This window comes from Besnoitia besnoiti, chromosome III, assembly GCF_002563875.1.
Source record: "Besnoitia besnoiti strain Bb-Ger1 chromosome III, whole genome shotgun sequence".
NCBI classification, from domain to species: Eukaryota; Apicomplexa; class Conoidasida; order Eucoccidiorida; family Sarcocystidae; genus Besnoitia; species Besnoitia besnoiti.
The window spans coordinates 1335832-1351525 of NC_042358.1; the positions used below are offsets into that span (position 1 = coordinate 1335832).

The 15694-nt window shown below is 62.0% G+C and overlaps 1 protein-coding gene across 1 annotated transcript; it reads right to left on the bottom strand.

Moving 5' to 3' along the window:
- Positions 1 to 3316: 3316 nt before the first annotated feature.
- On the bottom strand, positions 3317 to 13653 carry BESB_045040 (Tubulin-tyrosine ligase family protein; the record flags this gene model as incomplete). Its single annotated transcript, XM_029362955.1, has 2 exons — positions 3317 to 4494; positions 4884 to 13653. 2 exons carry the CDS (start codon positions 13651 to 13653, stop codon positions 3317 to 3319), a joined length of 9948 nt encoding a protein of 3315 aa, XP_029220321.1.
- Between the last annotated feature and the right edge of the window lie 2041 nt (positions 13654 to 15694).

A 15694-nucleotide genomic window follows, 5' to 3' on the forward strand; every position in this document is an offset into this window, starting at 1 on the left:
ACGAGAAATGAGGAAGAAAACCGACGCATGCAAGAAGGTTTAAAAAAGACGAAGCTCTCGACAAATGAAGTGGAGAGAGTAGTCGGTGTGCTGGGGCGAGAGATATCACCGGAGAGAGGCGGGCGGCGTGGAGAAGCGCGAAAACGAGAAAAATTTAGAGAAGGAGGAGTCTGATGAAGCGCAGCAATGAAAATGTCGTAAGAACCGCGGCGTCGACAAGCGTTGACTGCTTGGGAACAGCATGTGCTTCTTCCTCTCTCTACACTGCGGAAATGCATGCTTTAAAAGAGACATCTCGAAAAAAGACGCATTCAGCGCGGTCTCGCCGACGTCTGCCTGCACAGAGTAACTTTCCTCTCTTGTCACTCCTTTCTCTTTTCCGCAAAAAAGACCAACTGTCCTGGTTCGATGAGAGCTCTGCTTGCCGGAAACCGCTCTTCTCTTCTCGCTTTGTTCGGTCCCAGAGGCCGACAGAAGCAAAGGAACGAGAGGAAACTACAACGATCCGACATGGAGAGTCTTTGGCCCCTGCGCGTATGCGCCAGCTGTCTCTCTTTCCTCGGCAGGTTTTCCTTCTTTCAGTGTCTTTTCTTCTCCTATCCCTCTTCTTGTCGAGCCTATACGTGGTGGCTCGTAGGGCTTTCGTTTCTGTCGTTGGTGTCCTTCTGCGGCGTCGGAGTCTTAGATGATCTCTACACTCTCGTCCCGTCCTTTCCTGTTCTGTCCCTTCCTCTCTGATTTGCCTGGATGGGCTTCCCAGTCTCCTCTCTTGCTCTCTTCTTTGCCTGTCTGCTTTGTCTCCATCCTTGTTTCTGTGTCTTCATCTTTGGTTTCTCTTGCGCACTGCCTAGCTTGTCTCGGGCGGTGTGGTGGTGTAGCTTCGCATCCCACCTCGCGTGCGGCTTTGAAGCCTTAGGCAGACACTTTTAGAGTTCCCTGGACTGCTCATCGAGCGTGGGCAGCGCAGGCTCGAATTCGGTGAAAGCCTGTTTCCTTTTCAAGGTTCGCAGGCAAGGTGCTGCAGTCTCTAAGCTCGCGTCCTCGTTCCATCAGAGTCGCTCAGAGGCCAGGGAGAGTCAAGCGAAGCAGAAAGCAGCTGTAGACAGGCTAGGCAATATCCAGGTTACGGCACAAAGTGCTCATTTCCGCGTAGACTCACAAAACACATTTGGCTGGCCTTGCGGCGTTGCCACTTGACTGAGCCGCTGAAGCCCCGCGTGTCCACCCGTGGGCGTGAGGCCTCGCGACCGGCTTGGGTCGCCACACCTCTGCTGGAGAGCGAAGAGCTGCTTCTCAATGTTTTCTCGACAACAAAAAAACAGAGTTGTTTTCTTGCTTGGTGCAATAGGACCCAGAACGTGTTCCCCACATGCGTAAATTATGGCACAGTGTCCTAAGGAGCAGGTGTAGTGGGAGGCTCTCGTTGGCTAGGGCAAGCGCGGGTGTCTACGGCTGCCGCCAGACCACGAGTGGAGATTTCGTTTTCGGTCTCGCTGCAGAGCCATTTGCATTCTCACGTGAGTTCGGGTGAAAACGTATCTTCCTTTGCTGAGCACAGGCATTTGCCAGCATGAGCAGAGAACAATCATGGATGCCCGCATGTAGTTGCGGCATGCAGCGTGAGCCAAGGAGGGAAGGGCCGCGTCTGTAAAGGCGGGGCGGGCGGATCCAAACATACGAGACTGTTTTTCGCGGAGGCCTTGACCAAGCAGAGCAGCCATAGCTCACTGCGTACTTAGGATCAGCCGGAAGCAATCACTAGTCGCACTAAAAAATACGAGATCGCGATCCTCCTTCGGAATCGCCCATGAAACATGATACAAAGGCGCGCAGGACGGACACTCAAGGCGTTTCTGGAGCTCCGCGGAGCGAACAAGCTTTCCAGCAGCACGTCAGACGCGAGACAGCGCAGGCACTTGTCAGTGAGCTCTCAGCCTGGCGCGCGAACCGCGCGCTCGCGAGCAGACGGCAAAGATTCTAGAACAACCAACCTGACGCCGGGCGACGCCACTCGTTCCCCTGCTACTGCTGATTGCCGCTCCCCAGTCTCTCCGGGAGACGCTCACCCAAACGTGTAACTCTATGTAATACAGGGATGTGGTACCCGAGCACAACCACGCCGGCCTCCGCAAGAACCTATCCTCAGAGACCTTCAGAGTCGTCAAGGCTCTCAGACGAACACGTTGCTCGGTGGGACCCGGTGAGCCTCGAGCGAATTCGATGAAAGCGGCCTGGGGAGGCCGGATACAGCGGTAGGTCACACTCATTCAAGCGTAGGTGGCGCAGACTCCGGGCGCCGTACGGTGAAGAATCGCTCGCTTATTCACTGTATGTAGTAGGAACCCCAGTACAAACGCGCAGCAAAGTCTGGAAAATGCAGCGGGGAAGGAAGGTGCGGAAGACGCAGGGTGACCGCGCTTGCTGCTCGGCAGGCAGGACGCGATTGGCGCTGGTGACGGGGCGCCAACCGACTGCAGCCCTGCGCGAAGCCACCCCGCAGCGGGGAGAGCGTGGAGCTTCAAGGCCACGGGGGGCCGTGTCCGCGGCGTCGCTGGCGCCTTCCGACGAACTGGGAATGTGTGGCGGTGTCCTTTGGCCGTCTTTGACGAAAGCAGCTGTCGAGCGCATGACTTAAGCAGATGAAGAAGCCTCCCTTCGTGAAATCGCCGTTTGCACGCATCCTACGTTGTGCTATGGTGCGGCGGTGCGCGCGCACTGTGCGGACGGGGGGAAGCGGGGGCCGTGCCCCTGTGGGACCCGCGAAATCCCCGAGACAGCGTGAAACAGACGCGACGCATCCAGTCACAACAGCTTCGACGGAACTTGCTGACAATAGAGTCATGATTAGGAGGCAATAAATTCCGCGCGCTCCCGCTGCAGACTGAAGGAAACCACAGTCCAGCATCGCGCCGTTCGGTGCCTGTGGTCACCTAATCTGCCGGAGGTCGTCCCCCGAAAGCGCGGCTGAAGCCCGCTAGATAGTTGCGTGGCGGTATTAGGAAGAACTGAATGACGGGTGTCTGCAAAGGGAGCGCACGGAGAGCGGACGGACCTCGCTGGCATTCAGACAGAGGCAGTGTGCCCTGTCCTGTGGTGAACCCGCAGTATTCGGACAGCATTTCGGGCTCGCGACCCTAAACCCTAAACCCAGCTCCGGAATCGCCTCTGTGAAGAATATTCTCTCTAGATAGACATAGACACACATGACACGCACACCAGGGAGGCGGAGGGGAAACGTGGGGAGGGGGGGGGGGGGGTGGGGGGGGAGGTGTAGGGGGGAGGGGCGGCACGCGATCCTTGTATCAGCGCGAGGGTCTCAGGTCGCGAAACAGACGTCCAGCTCGATATCGTCGTGTAGCTTCACTTTCAGGCGCCTTGCGGCGCGGCGTCGCCACGCAGTGCGCCTCCACCAGACAGCGATACGACGCGCAGCTTCACAAACTCGGACCCGCGTGTCGACCTCCCACGCCTGCTGTCTGTCGAGGCGCTGGCCTATCACCAGCAGCTTGTCCCACAGCGGCATCTTCCCGCTGGCGCTGGGGCCTCGAGTGCCCTTGGCGACTCCGCAGGGGCCCGAGGGTCGCTCTGTGGAACAAGATGGAGCGCCTAGGTGTGTGCTAGTCCGCGGACAACTAGCCCGCCGTTTTGACAGCGAGGCCGCGCTAAAGTGTTGACTGTAGAACTGAAGAAAAGGGTTCCGAGCCTCTGCCGAGGGTGGCGCGCCAGGCTGCGCGGGCTCGATGGGCGGGAAGGTGCGTACTGCATCCGCGGGAGCTACAGACTCGTCGAACAGCAGTTCCCAGTAGGGTCTAGAGCGCGGCTGCGCGCAGGAGCTGGGGGCCTGCGTCGGCGGCCGAGGCTCGTCGAGGAGGAGCTGGAGCAGCTGGTGCGTCATTGAAGACACCATCTGCTTGTGCCAGGGGACGATCGCCGCGCAGGCAGGGCTCAGGTTTACCTCAATCAGCCAAGGCCTGTACTCGGCGTCCAGCAGAATGTCGAAGCCGTAGAGCTCGAAGCAGTTGGGCCGCGACACGACACTCGGCCGGGCGGCTCGAGCTGTCTGCAGGATTAGATTGCGGATCTGAGGCTTCACCTGGCGATCCCAGAAGTCGAGGGTCCCCGTCTGGCGATCTAACGCCAGCTCGAGGTCCGCAAGGGGCTTGATGCAGCCAGAAGAGATCGCGGTTGATGGGGAGGAGAGATAGCTTTCCTCAGAGTCGCCCGCAGTTGCCTGCGCGCGGCTCGCCAGCCCCTGCGCGTCGCTGTTGAGGCGGTTCAGGTTCCAGTTGCTAATGTGCCGGAAGCGGTTGGGCAAGTCTCGCAGGTCGTATGCCTCGGTGCAGAGACGCAGGTAAAGGTCGGTAAACGCGTAGACCTTGAGCGGAGAAAAACTCCGAATAAAGACCCACTGACGCATGTCAAACTTCCTTCCGGCGAAGAGCAAAAGCGGCCGCTCCACGTACTTCTGCACAAGGCGATCGCTCAGCCCCCTTCCTGAGGAAACGGAAACACGCGCGCGAGAAGAGACAGTCCAAGACGACCAAGCAGCGGCCTGACCGCATCGCCTGTGGCGGCGCCCGGTACGCGCCGCCAACGCAGGGGCCGCGGCACGTCTATGGCGAGGACTCTGCACAAGAGGGTCGCCGGCATGAGATTTCTTCCGTACCGAGCGCTGACTGCCTCTGATGCTGTGGTATGAACCTGTGGTTGGTTCGCATTTATGTTTCCAACGCGTCAATAAGATATCGACGCCAATGAAACTTTTCGGTGTGTGGACTTCGGATGGAGCTCGGGCGTTTCGCCGCCAGCTGGATACTCCGCCTCGCGCGGCACGCCGCAGGACATGGACGAGGCAAGCCTTCGACAGGAGAAACTCGACGCACCTGACTTCAAGATATCCCACGGATTGTTGAGGCAGTAGATTCCAGATGCCCTCGAGTTGCTGGAAGGCTTCATGATCCACACGTTGTGGTGACTCCACCGGGGCTCGTGGGGGGGTCCATTCGGCTCGGTTTCGGCGTTGGCGGCTTTCTTCTCGGATGCCTGCAAATCCTCCAAGTCCACGTCGCCTCTCTCCGCTCGCCAGAGAGGCCAACGCTTCTGGACTTCTCGCAGGACAGCGATGATCTGCGCCGCGTAAGGCGCGCGCGAGTAGGTGTGGGAGCCACGGACTTCCACGGCGTCCGCGCCCTGAGTCCTGGCGCCCCGGGGTGGAGTCCTGCGCCCGCCACCGCAGCCTGCCTCGCGGCGGATGCCCGCCGCTTCAGTCCAGCCTTCAGAGCACTTTGCCAGCGCATGCCAGGAGCGTCGGCAGTCGCCTGGGTGGGCTCGAAAGCTCCACGCGTGAGTCGCGAAGACCTCCAGCCGCTGCGGATCGTGTCTGCGCTTGTCGCCGAGGGGGTCGAGTCTGTCGAGGAAGAAGTCGGGGTCGAGTTCGTGGAGCCAGCTGGCAACGATGTGGTACGCCATCCAGAGAAGGAGGACGCTGGACTGTCGCACCGCGACGTCGGGGGCTGGCTCACGCATGACTCTCTGAAACTCGCGCGTCGAGGCTTGGCAGCAGCGCAGGTAGTGCAGAAGAATGGTCACCGCCTCGCAGCGGCTGTAATCGACGAGGAAGTCCGCGCAGTCGTCCAGCGTGCTGAGGTCGTAGCACCGCGGGAAGAAGGCGTCGGTCCGCACTCGCTCCTCGACGGCGAGGAGCCGAAAGCTCCGCGACAGCCCCGCCTTGGTCGTCAGCACGCTATTGTTCTGAAAGTGGTTAAAGAGTTGCTCGCGTCGGAGGCATCGGTAGTCGTCGTCGGTGTCTGAAATTTTCCACTTCAAGTCGAAAAAGTGCGTGTCCAGAAGGCGGTTCATGATCCACCCCCTCCTCTGCAGAGAGCTCGAAACCGCGCTCTCAATCGTCAGCACCGCGCCTAGACGCAGATCTCTCCAAGGCGCCTCGTCTCCCACGCGTTCCGGCGACTTCTGCAAAGGCCCCTCGAAGGGCAGAGCTCGAATGTCCTGAGGTCGCTCTGCATCTCCCCTAATGAAGAACTCCTTGTTGCCGCTGGCGAAGCGGAGCTGACACGGTATGGCTCGCTTCGCTTTCGTCAGCTCGACGCAGGCCACTTTGCTGTTGAGGTCCGTCAGCCGCATCTTGCGGGCGAAGTGGCGCATATTCTCGTCGTGACTCATGCAGCAGCTTTCGAGTGACAGAAGTCTATGCTTGAGGCCCTCCTCCCGACGACTGTGGTGGGCGCGACTTCGGCGCTTCGGGAGACGCAGCGGCATCGGCGGCTGGCTGCGGCTCCGGCGGCGAAGACCCGCGCTCGCGCGCCGAGACATCCCGAGCTTTCTCTCGCCGTTCAGCGCTCTGTGTGCTTTTCTCCCAGGGCGCGACGAGAGGGCCTCGTTGCGCCTTGGCATCGCCTCGGCCGCGAGACTGGGGCAGGCGACAGGGGCGACGAAGGCGGCAGCTGTGTTGCTTTCGCCGCCGAGGGCACTCCCCGCGGAGCGCCCTGCTGCATTTACCTCCTGGGGTGCGTGCTCTGGACTGCCATCTGTGGCCTCGGTGGCGCTGTCGGTGCTGCTGTCCTCACCGCGCGACGTTGGCGAGTCCGCAGAACTCGTGATTTGCGAGGCAGGAGCCGCCTTGCCTTCGCCCCAAGTTCCGCAGCAGTCTCGGGGCCTCGTGGGCGCGCGCTTCCGGCGGCGGGAAGGCAGCTCGTCTTCGTTTGTCGACGCTTGATCACTGCTTGAGGACTCCGAGCCGACCTCCACAGCGAGCTTGCACGCCGAATGCCGCTGCTCAGAGTCCGAGCCGACGGGCGCCCCCAGCCGGCCCCTGCGCGTGTGTGGAGGCGTCTGGTCCTCTGACGAGCTCGCGGTCTCGTCGCGCGAGCGAGAGGAAGAAGCGCGAGAAGAAGAGGGCGACGACGCGCCGGAGGGCGAAGAGGCGCTGGAGGCGACGCTGGAGGAAGAAGAAGAGGCCGACGAAACGCTAGACGCCTCGGGAAGCAGCGGGGCGCTCCGCGGGAGCCTCGACAGCGCGCTGGGCGAGCAGTCTTCGACCGAGCTGATCAAGTCGATCAAGTCCTCAGGAAAATTCCACAGCGAGCTCCGCATGCAGTCTGCTTCGAGCTCAGGCGTTTTGAAACAGGGCGACGCCGCGCCCGCCTCGTTCGCCGCTTGCGCAGATTGGCTCGACGCTGGCCGTGCGTGGAGGGCGTGAACAGCCTCCAGATGCTTCCGCTCGAGGTGCTCACGCTGCAGCTGCAACGTCTGCAGCTGCTGTGCGTGAGACGGCTCTCTGGCAGCCCCTCGTGTCTGCACCGCGTCGGCTATTTCTGAGGAAAGAAGCAGGGAAGGGACCCTGGATGAAGACGAGGCTGCGGGCGGAGTCGCAACGCAGATCGCCGGTGGCGTTTGCACGGCGCCACGCTCAGAGAAATCGCCATACCAATCCGCAGGGATCAGGTCCGGCATCCCAAAGAATTCCTCAAAGGGACAGAAAAGAGACTCCAAGTCGGGGGGCTCCGCGCAGGGCTCTGTGGCCTCGGGAGACCCTCGCGGCGGCAGATGGGGTCGGCGGACGCCTGAGGCTGCTTCCGCTTTCTCGCACGCGCTACGGTGTCGTTCGCCAGCCGCGCCGCCTTCCTCACCCACGCCAGAGTCGCCGTCGTCGATGCCGTCCAGCCCGAGGAACCTGGTGCCGTTATTTCGTGTTTGTAGTTCGTTCGCATCAAAGTCAGACTCGTCTGAACAGCTGGGCGCGTGCGTCGCCTGCTTCAAGCTTCCATCCGGTCTCTCGCTCGGCCTCTTTGCTTCCTGTACTACCTTTCCAGGCTTTGCTTTGTCCCTCGCGAAGCGCTGGTCAGCTCGTTCCGCCATGTGGCGCGGCAAGCCTCTCGCAAGCTCTCCTGTCGTTGGTCTTTGAGGCTGAAACGTCTCGGAGATTGGGAGCTTGCTTGTGCCGCTGGGCGACACGTCCGCGCTGGAAAACGCACTCGCAAGGCTCTTGCGGGCCTCGCCCGCCTCCGCGGTGTCCCTGCCTGCCGGGTGAAACGACGAGAGAGACGCCTTCCGACGCAGCGCTCGCGCGACAGCGCGATCTGCCATCCGCGATCCGGGCATATGCGCCGGCGCTGCTTCGTGCCTTGCTGCGGGCGGCAGGCCTTCTTCCGTGGAATGTGAGACCCCCTCGACTTCAGACTTCCCTGGGGGCTCGAGGAGGCTCGCGGTGCTCGCCGCCTTTCTTCGCTTCAAAGTGTCGGACAGCCTAAGGCGCCGGTGCGCGGCGGTGGCTCCTCGCCGTCGCGGAGTCGCCTTCCACTGGCGTTTGAGTCTGGGGACAGCCACGCGAGCAGGCAGCTCGCGCCTTTGCTGACTCTCTCCGCGCACGGCGCAGGCGCTGGCGGCTGAGGAGTTCCGGCTCGTGGATTTGAGTTCGGTTGATCTGCTCTGGCGAAGCCGCGACCCGTTCCGGCCGCCGGCTGCGACCGCACAGTCGCCACGGGCATGATGCGCTTCGCCGAGACCACGCGACGCCGCCAGCAGCGCGACCCTCGAGTGTTGGTGTGAGGCGGGAGGGCCTCTGTCGGTGACGCAGGGCGCGAGGCTTTCTGCCGGCGGTGTCTGCGGGAGGGGAAGGGGTTCCGTGCCAGCAGCAGCAGCAGAGCTCCGCACGAGTGTCGGCGAAGCGCCGCTAGGATCGACCCGCGCACTCGCCCCGCTGCTTGCAGACTGGCGCCCCGGCGAGCGGCCTCGAGGCTCGGATAGCGCCAGCCAAGCGACGGCTTCCGGCGCAGGGAAAGCAGAAGCAGACGCGGTAGCTCCTGTCGACGCACTCGCGGCGTGGGCGGCCAGGGTGTCGAGGGCAGTCTCCCATCCGTGTTTTAGAGTCGTCACGAGGCTGCCAAAGCTGTGGCTTCCAGGTCGCGGCGAGTTTTTTTCCGTAAAAGCCTGGCCTTCGCATGCGCCAAGAGGGCAACTGGGGCGCGGGAGCGCAGACGGACGAAGGCCGTCAGCAAGAGGCAAGTTTTCGTCTGATTTAGGCCGGTCTTCACGATTCTTCCAAGTTTTCATCGTGCGGCGCAGACGCCGTCTCACCTTGAGGCGCCCAAATCGGCGCACAGAAGCAAATCGACTCCACGAAGTTCGAGCGAGAAGGAGGCTAACCGCGGCTTTCGCCGCTCCATCCAGCGGCTTCAGCTGGGTCGCAGCGTTAGCGGCTGAAGACGGTGATTCACCGGGCCGGTCACGGACGCTGCGGACGTCTGCCAGGCAGCAGGTAAAGGGATTCGCTGAGGCCTCTTGCTCTGCGGAGAAATCTACTGGAGGCGGGAGTTTGCATGCGTCTTGGGAAGTGTCCTCCACAGCTGCAGCTCGAGATCGCGTGCCGAATCCGCTGCGGTTTGCCAAGCCTGCTTTAACGCTTTCCGTAAAGGACTCCGACTCGACGGCGTCGCTGTCCTGTCCCATGCTTGTTTTCTGGTGTATGCCGGGAGAGACGCTTCCCGTATCACAGTCGGACAAGCGCCCTCCATCTCTGCACGCGACCGCACGGCATCGAGGACGCTGAACCACATCAGGACAGGCCCGCGACTGCGGCAGGAGGCGCGTCTGCCGCCTGCTTTCTGAATGCGCTGAGGAAACAGAGCCACGCTGGGCGAAGCTCGGCTGTCGCGCCCACCGGTCCACAGCTCGGAGAGAAGAAGTCAAGCCCCGGCTGCGCAGCCCTCTCTCCAGAGGCGCGTCAGTGCAGAGTTGTCTTCTGTGCCTGGCAGACGTCACGAGACGCGTCAGGTTCGCCGCCGGATCTCCACTGCCGGCTTGAGGACTCTGCTTCGTCTTTGGCGACCCGCCGAGGGGGTCGTCCCCTCTTCGATCTGGAGTGCGTGTTCCCTCGTGCAGAGGGGCGTCTTGCCATCTAGTCTCTGCCAGGCCTGCAGGCGACCCGACGGCGTCGAGGCGGGACCCTCCACGGGCGAGACTGGCGATAGTTACACTGCACTGTTCACTGCGTCGCCGTGAGGCGCCTCTCGCGTACCACGCGGCGCTCTTTGGCCGGATGAGCCCCCCGCTCCGCGCGACAGTGTTCCCAGAGAATTCCACAGTCTGAGCTTGACTCCCGCACGCCGCTCGGACGGTTTTTCTACAGTTCACTGCATCCGCCGCTGCAGAGTTTGGGGGCGAATCTGGTGCACAGGCAGCGGTCCTCAGGCCGGTCGTCGGCAGTGCGCGGGAAGGCTTCTCGAAGCGAGGCAGCGCCTCGGTCGCGGTGCTGGAGGCGGATACCAGGCCACTCGCCGGACGCAGGCGTGCGCAAGGGTGCCGCACGTGTGTTCTGCGAGTATCGCACAGTTCGCGGCAGCGAGGTGTCTGGATGATTCCGCCGTCGCTTTCGGCGGCAAGTGATTCGCCCGCCAGAGGTGCGGCTTCCTCCACAGCTTCCGTCGCGCGAGCGAGCCTCGCCGAACGCTGCAGATGGTGCAGAGTTTCACAGAGGCAGTGGATCTTCTGTTGAATCGTCGCCATCGAGGACGACGCGTCGCCGGCGAGGTGCTCGCCCAGCAGGCGCTGGAGCTTCTCGAGTTCCTTGACGACATCAGCTTCCGAACAGACGGCAGAGTCTTGGGTTTTCTCCGCGCAGTCGCACGCTGAGTTGAGGCCACTCTCTCGAGCCCACACTCGCCCGTCGGTCTCTCCCACGCGGCGAGCGGCTTTCTCGGCGCCTCCTCCACTCGAACGCAGACGCTGTCCGCCGCAGGCCTCTGCGCGGCCCCTCGCTTCATCTCTCTTTGGACGTCGCGTGCCTGGGGACGAGAGCCCTCGGCTGCCCCCGGGCTCGAGGGCTGGCGGATGCCGACTCTGGCAGTTGGACGACGACGCATAGGAGCACTCCAGCGTTTCGCCGCGGGTGTTCTCAGATCCTGGCGGCCCCACGGCAGACGACGCGTGTTGCTCCTCTTGCCCAGTCGACTCGCTGGTGGGGAACGCGCGCACGAGACGAAACACGCGCGTCTGCTTCGGCGCGCCCTCGCAGTCCGACGGGGCGGGCGGGTACGCCGCTCGCGCCGCACCAAGCTGGTCTGCCGACAAGGACGTTCGTAAACTCATTCCCGCGGCGGGTCTCAGGTGCCTTTCCACCCCCGTCTCTGCGGGCGCCTCAACCCCGCGCAGGCCGGCACGTCCCGATTCGACGCATTCCGCGAGGAAGAAAACGTTTGGCGAACGTCCAGAGCTGGTGCTCCCCGCGCAGTGGACGCTCTCCACGGCCGCCCCTCGCAGGAGCATTGAGGAATAGGACTGCTCGCCAGCGAGACGTGCAGGCCCACACGTCGGGTATATCTGCTCCTGTACAGCCGCGGGACTGGAGTGCCAAGATGTCCCAATCGCCCCGGATGCGTTTGGAAGGCGCTGGATATCGGCCTTCCCAGGAGGCGGGCAGGCATCATCGTGTTTCATGGCTTCCCGCGGGTCCGGATGCGCGGCGCGCTCCACCGTCGCCTTCAGAAAACAAGAAGCTTCTACCGCATCTTCGGTTGCTAGCAGGGCGCTGTGGGTGACGGCCCAGCCTGGGCTGCGGCAGGTGGGGGGAGAGGGCTCTCTGATTGCGAAAAAAATTTCGTTTTCACTCTCAAGCGCTTGGGGCGAGGCGTCCTTGGGAGACACGCGGACTGTCGACGCGCGTCTGGCAGACCGTTCGCCGCGAAGGATTGGTGCCTTCTTTGTCTGCGGGAGGCTGATGCCGGAATACTGACCTCCCAGCGGCGCCGCTTGGGATCGCATCTCGCGCAGCTGAACAGTGGGCGCCTGCGATTGACTGCAGCGCTGAGACGACGCTTGTTGTCTCCGTGCGGGGGAAACCAAGCCTGAGGAGGCGGTAGCTGCCTGATCGGCGTCTTGGGACTGCGCCAACGCCTCCTCTGCGCATCGCGTTGGCTCACACCTGCCTGCGCGTGAACGAGGCACGGCTGGCGAGTGGAACGCAGCGGGTTTCGGGGGACCACCCAAATGCGCAAGAAACTCGATTTCGGCATCTTCCCTCGGCTCCGAATCCTGTCGCTTTGCGTGAGACGCCGGTTTGTCGCGCCTCGTCTTCGCAGAACCGAGACTGGGCTCAGAGAGTCGGTTGCCGGCGTGCCCCGTAGGTATCGCAGGAGGGGTGTGCGCCGCGGTGCCTTCGGGCGAGGGCGGCCCCACTCCGCGAAGCGCGGCGACCGCCGAGTGCCTTCGAGAGGCCTCTCTCAACCGTGCGCGCGCTGCATCCGCGGACATCTCTGAGGAAGCTGCGAGGCAGCTGCGGCTGCTGCTGAGGCTAGTCGGCGTGGAGGAGTCGTCGCAGGCCCGGGGGGGCCAGCAGCGATCTGCACACTCGGCTCGAACGGCCGCCAGCGTGCCGGCGGAGGCTCTCTGCCGCTGCAGGATGGTTTTCAGCTGCTGCTGAACTTTCGACGGCATGGCCAAGCTCTGGCTAGCTTGCCGCGGCCCTCGCGGGTGTGTCAGTTCGCCCGCCGAATGCGACCCGTGCGCGTTCGCGCTGCCCAGACTGGCTCTCGGAGTCTGCGCCGGGCAGGCGCCGACGCGCCCCTTCTCAGGCAGAGCCCCGAAGTGCCTCCTCAAACTGAAGGCGAGGGACTCGGGGTGGGCAAGCGTACGCGTCTCACGTTCGCAGCTTTCCTCCATGGCCTCTGGGGAAGGCGACGTGTCAGATCGGCGGCCGCTGCGACATGCGACGGCAGGCGAGTCGCCGCGGCTGACTCGGCGGCGCCGCCCCGCCACCCAGCGCGGCTCGCCTAGATGCAGGTCGGATGATGAAGGTACGTGGACGCGAGAGAGGCTGTCTGGGAGAGGCGAAGTGGAGTCTGTGAAGGAATACGATGCGCCGGCGTTCGAAGCTTGCTGCGGAGGGCGTTTCCCGATTGAGTCCACCGGAATTATGCCGAGCGCCACCTTCGAAAATTCAATTTGATTCAGCTGAATCACGCACCGGCTCCTGTTTCGGCGAAGGGCCAGTGAGCTCTGTCGCTCGGCGGGGGGCACCGCGAACTGAACTACTGGCCTGCGGGCCTCTTCCTTGTCAGGCGAGTCTCTGCGCAGGCACAGACTGGGCTGCGAACCAATTCGAACTGAAGCTCCGGTGGAGCCGAAGGCAGCAACTTCCTCGGCTCTGCGCAGGGGCGACACGCACTGCGAAGAAGCAGAAGAACTTGACGGCTTTACGGAGGCCATGAAAAACCCCCCTTCCGCAATGTCGTTGCCCCGCGCCTTGGAGCTGCTGCATCCCTCCGCCTGAAACGCCCCAGGCGGGGCTTGAGGCGTGTCAGCGAAACTGAAGGCTGAGGACCAAGGGCCCTGAGCCGACGGCCTCGCCGAATATCGTGGGGGCTTGCGGCGGGAGGCAGCTGAGCCGTGAGAAGTGAGGCCTCCGGCGCATGCCACGCGAAAGGCGTCTGGAGGCGGCTGGAACGGCCCTCCGCAGAAGGTCTCCGCCGCCGGCAGACTTCGGGGCCTTTGGAGGGGGGGCGTGCGGCGACCCGGAGGAGGAGAGGCAGAGAAGGCAGGCAAACCCGCAGACGAACCCGCAGACGAACCCGCTAGGTCTCCAACGAGCGAGGATTGTCCCAGCCCCGAGGACCCTCGCCGGCCTCTGGCGGCGTCGCCCATGATCCCGCACGAGAGTCATGTAGCTTTGGCACCGACAACTCGGCTGCCTCAGAACAGGATACCAGATGCAGAAGGGGATTTCCAAGAGAAGTGGGCAGGGGGGCGAGATCCATGTTGTGGAATCTCGTCACCAGCCGCGCGCACGAAGCCTGCGTCGGCATTCGCAAGGCCTCTTCAGCATGAAGAAGTTTATTTGGCGCAATCTATTGGACCGACAGTCTGCACAGGTACAGTTATGCGCACTACTGAGACACGTGGACGGTACATTAGTGGGGGTACACGAATGTCAGTGAACTAATAAGGGACGGTGAATACTGCTGCGACGGACTCAAATACGACACCTTTTTCCACGAAAAACTCGTGGGAGAGCTGTGGCGCCGGTACATAAAGCTGAAAGCTGGCAGCCACTAACACACTCGTGTGAGTCCTCAACAGGTTTGTGTAATAGAGTTTGCAACGTATCTTCTCTGCGGGATCCCTATGGGGCCCAGACAGACCCGAATGTGGAATCTGGTGACAGGATCTCAGGCAGGTCCAGAAGTCCCCACGTAGAAAACCCTTTAGGGACGATACAGCGTGTATGCGCCCGTCTTTTGTCGAAGCCTGCTGGCGCTGCCTCGGATTACTTGAGCAAATCTTGTCCGCTGCTTAAGCCAGCGGGTACCGGCGGATGGACTGACTACCAAATATAAGAAATTAACAGGAAAACTTGAATGCGCAGCTCGAGATGCCTGTCGTTGCGGTGCAACTCCATCGCTAATGAATGTCCGGATTTCTGTATACAAAGTCTGCTGATGCAACACCCTACAGAACTGGATCTACAACATCCTGAGACAGGAATTTTGAAAGGCCCGATGCTGATATCCCTCTTTGCGACGTCGTTGAGACTGCAGATAAGGAGGGTCGCCACTACTGCTGGTCAAACCGAGAACTCCAGAGGCCTGAAGGCATGCCATTTTCGACGTGTGAATCGGCAGCGACGCAAACACCAAGGCACGACAGCTGTGGAGCTGCGCCTCTTGCGGACAATCCCTCGAACGGGTTTTTTAAAAGTGTGAGATACAGCGGAGTTTGCCTTGCAGAAACGCTGCGGGGGGGAGGCGGCTAGCCGCGGCGTTTTGTACGGCATACAGACGTGTCACGTAGATAAAAAAGAGGGTGAGACAGCTTAGTCTCTTCAGCTTAGAGCTGCAGCGCTACAGTGGCTTCCGCAAATGAACGGAGGCAAGAGCCTGTAGTACGGAACCTGCGGATTTGTCTCGAACGATTTTTACCACGGGGAGCGCACGGAAGTCACCATCCAACACATTGAAGTCCACGTCCCTTTCTAGTGACAAGGAAACGCAGTGGATGACGAAGGAGTGCGCCAGGAGGTTTTTATTTTTGTGCCAGAAAAATATGACGGTGGAAACATCTGCAGGGAGCCTCGACGGTGGAGGGCGAGACGGCTGCGCGGTCGGGGTAACCGTTCCCTTGCAAAGAATGAAATCTCCGGTTTTGCCAACTGCTTCAAAGCGTGTGCGGCAGTTTTCTTCCCTCGATTGGTAAGTTTCTGTGTAATGGATGAGCCGAAACAGAGAGGGGGAGCGCAACAGTCCGGATCTCCGCTGGCGGACAGGCAGGAGCTCGCCCACGACGTTCTCCAAAAGCGCCCAGTCCGTGTTGTGTGTGCGTGGGTCGCGCAGCCAAGATCTTGCATCTGCCAGTGGGCGCGAAGATGAAGCAGACACCCAGAGAACCGGAAACAGACTCAGCATCCTTGGAAAAACGCGCATTCCCTGGAGCCGCGTTTCCTCTGGAACACAAAAGAGAGAGGCTTCCACGCAGGGCGGCGAAAGGCGCGCAGCTGTTTTCACGCGATTCTTGCGCGAAATCTGCAGGGTTCTCTTCAGAAAGGACGAAGGAGCGCGAAGGGTGCGCCGCGGGAGCGCACTTGAGTGGCGCGCGGTGTGCGTCTGCGTCGGCGACTGCCGAGTGGGGAGAGACTCCGTGCTTCTTCCGACCCTTTCTGTGCCGCGCGTCGCGCGTCGTTCTGCGCAGC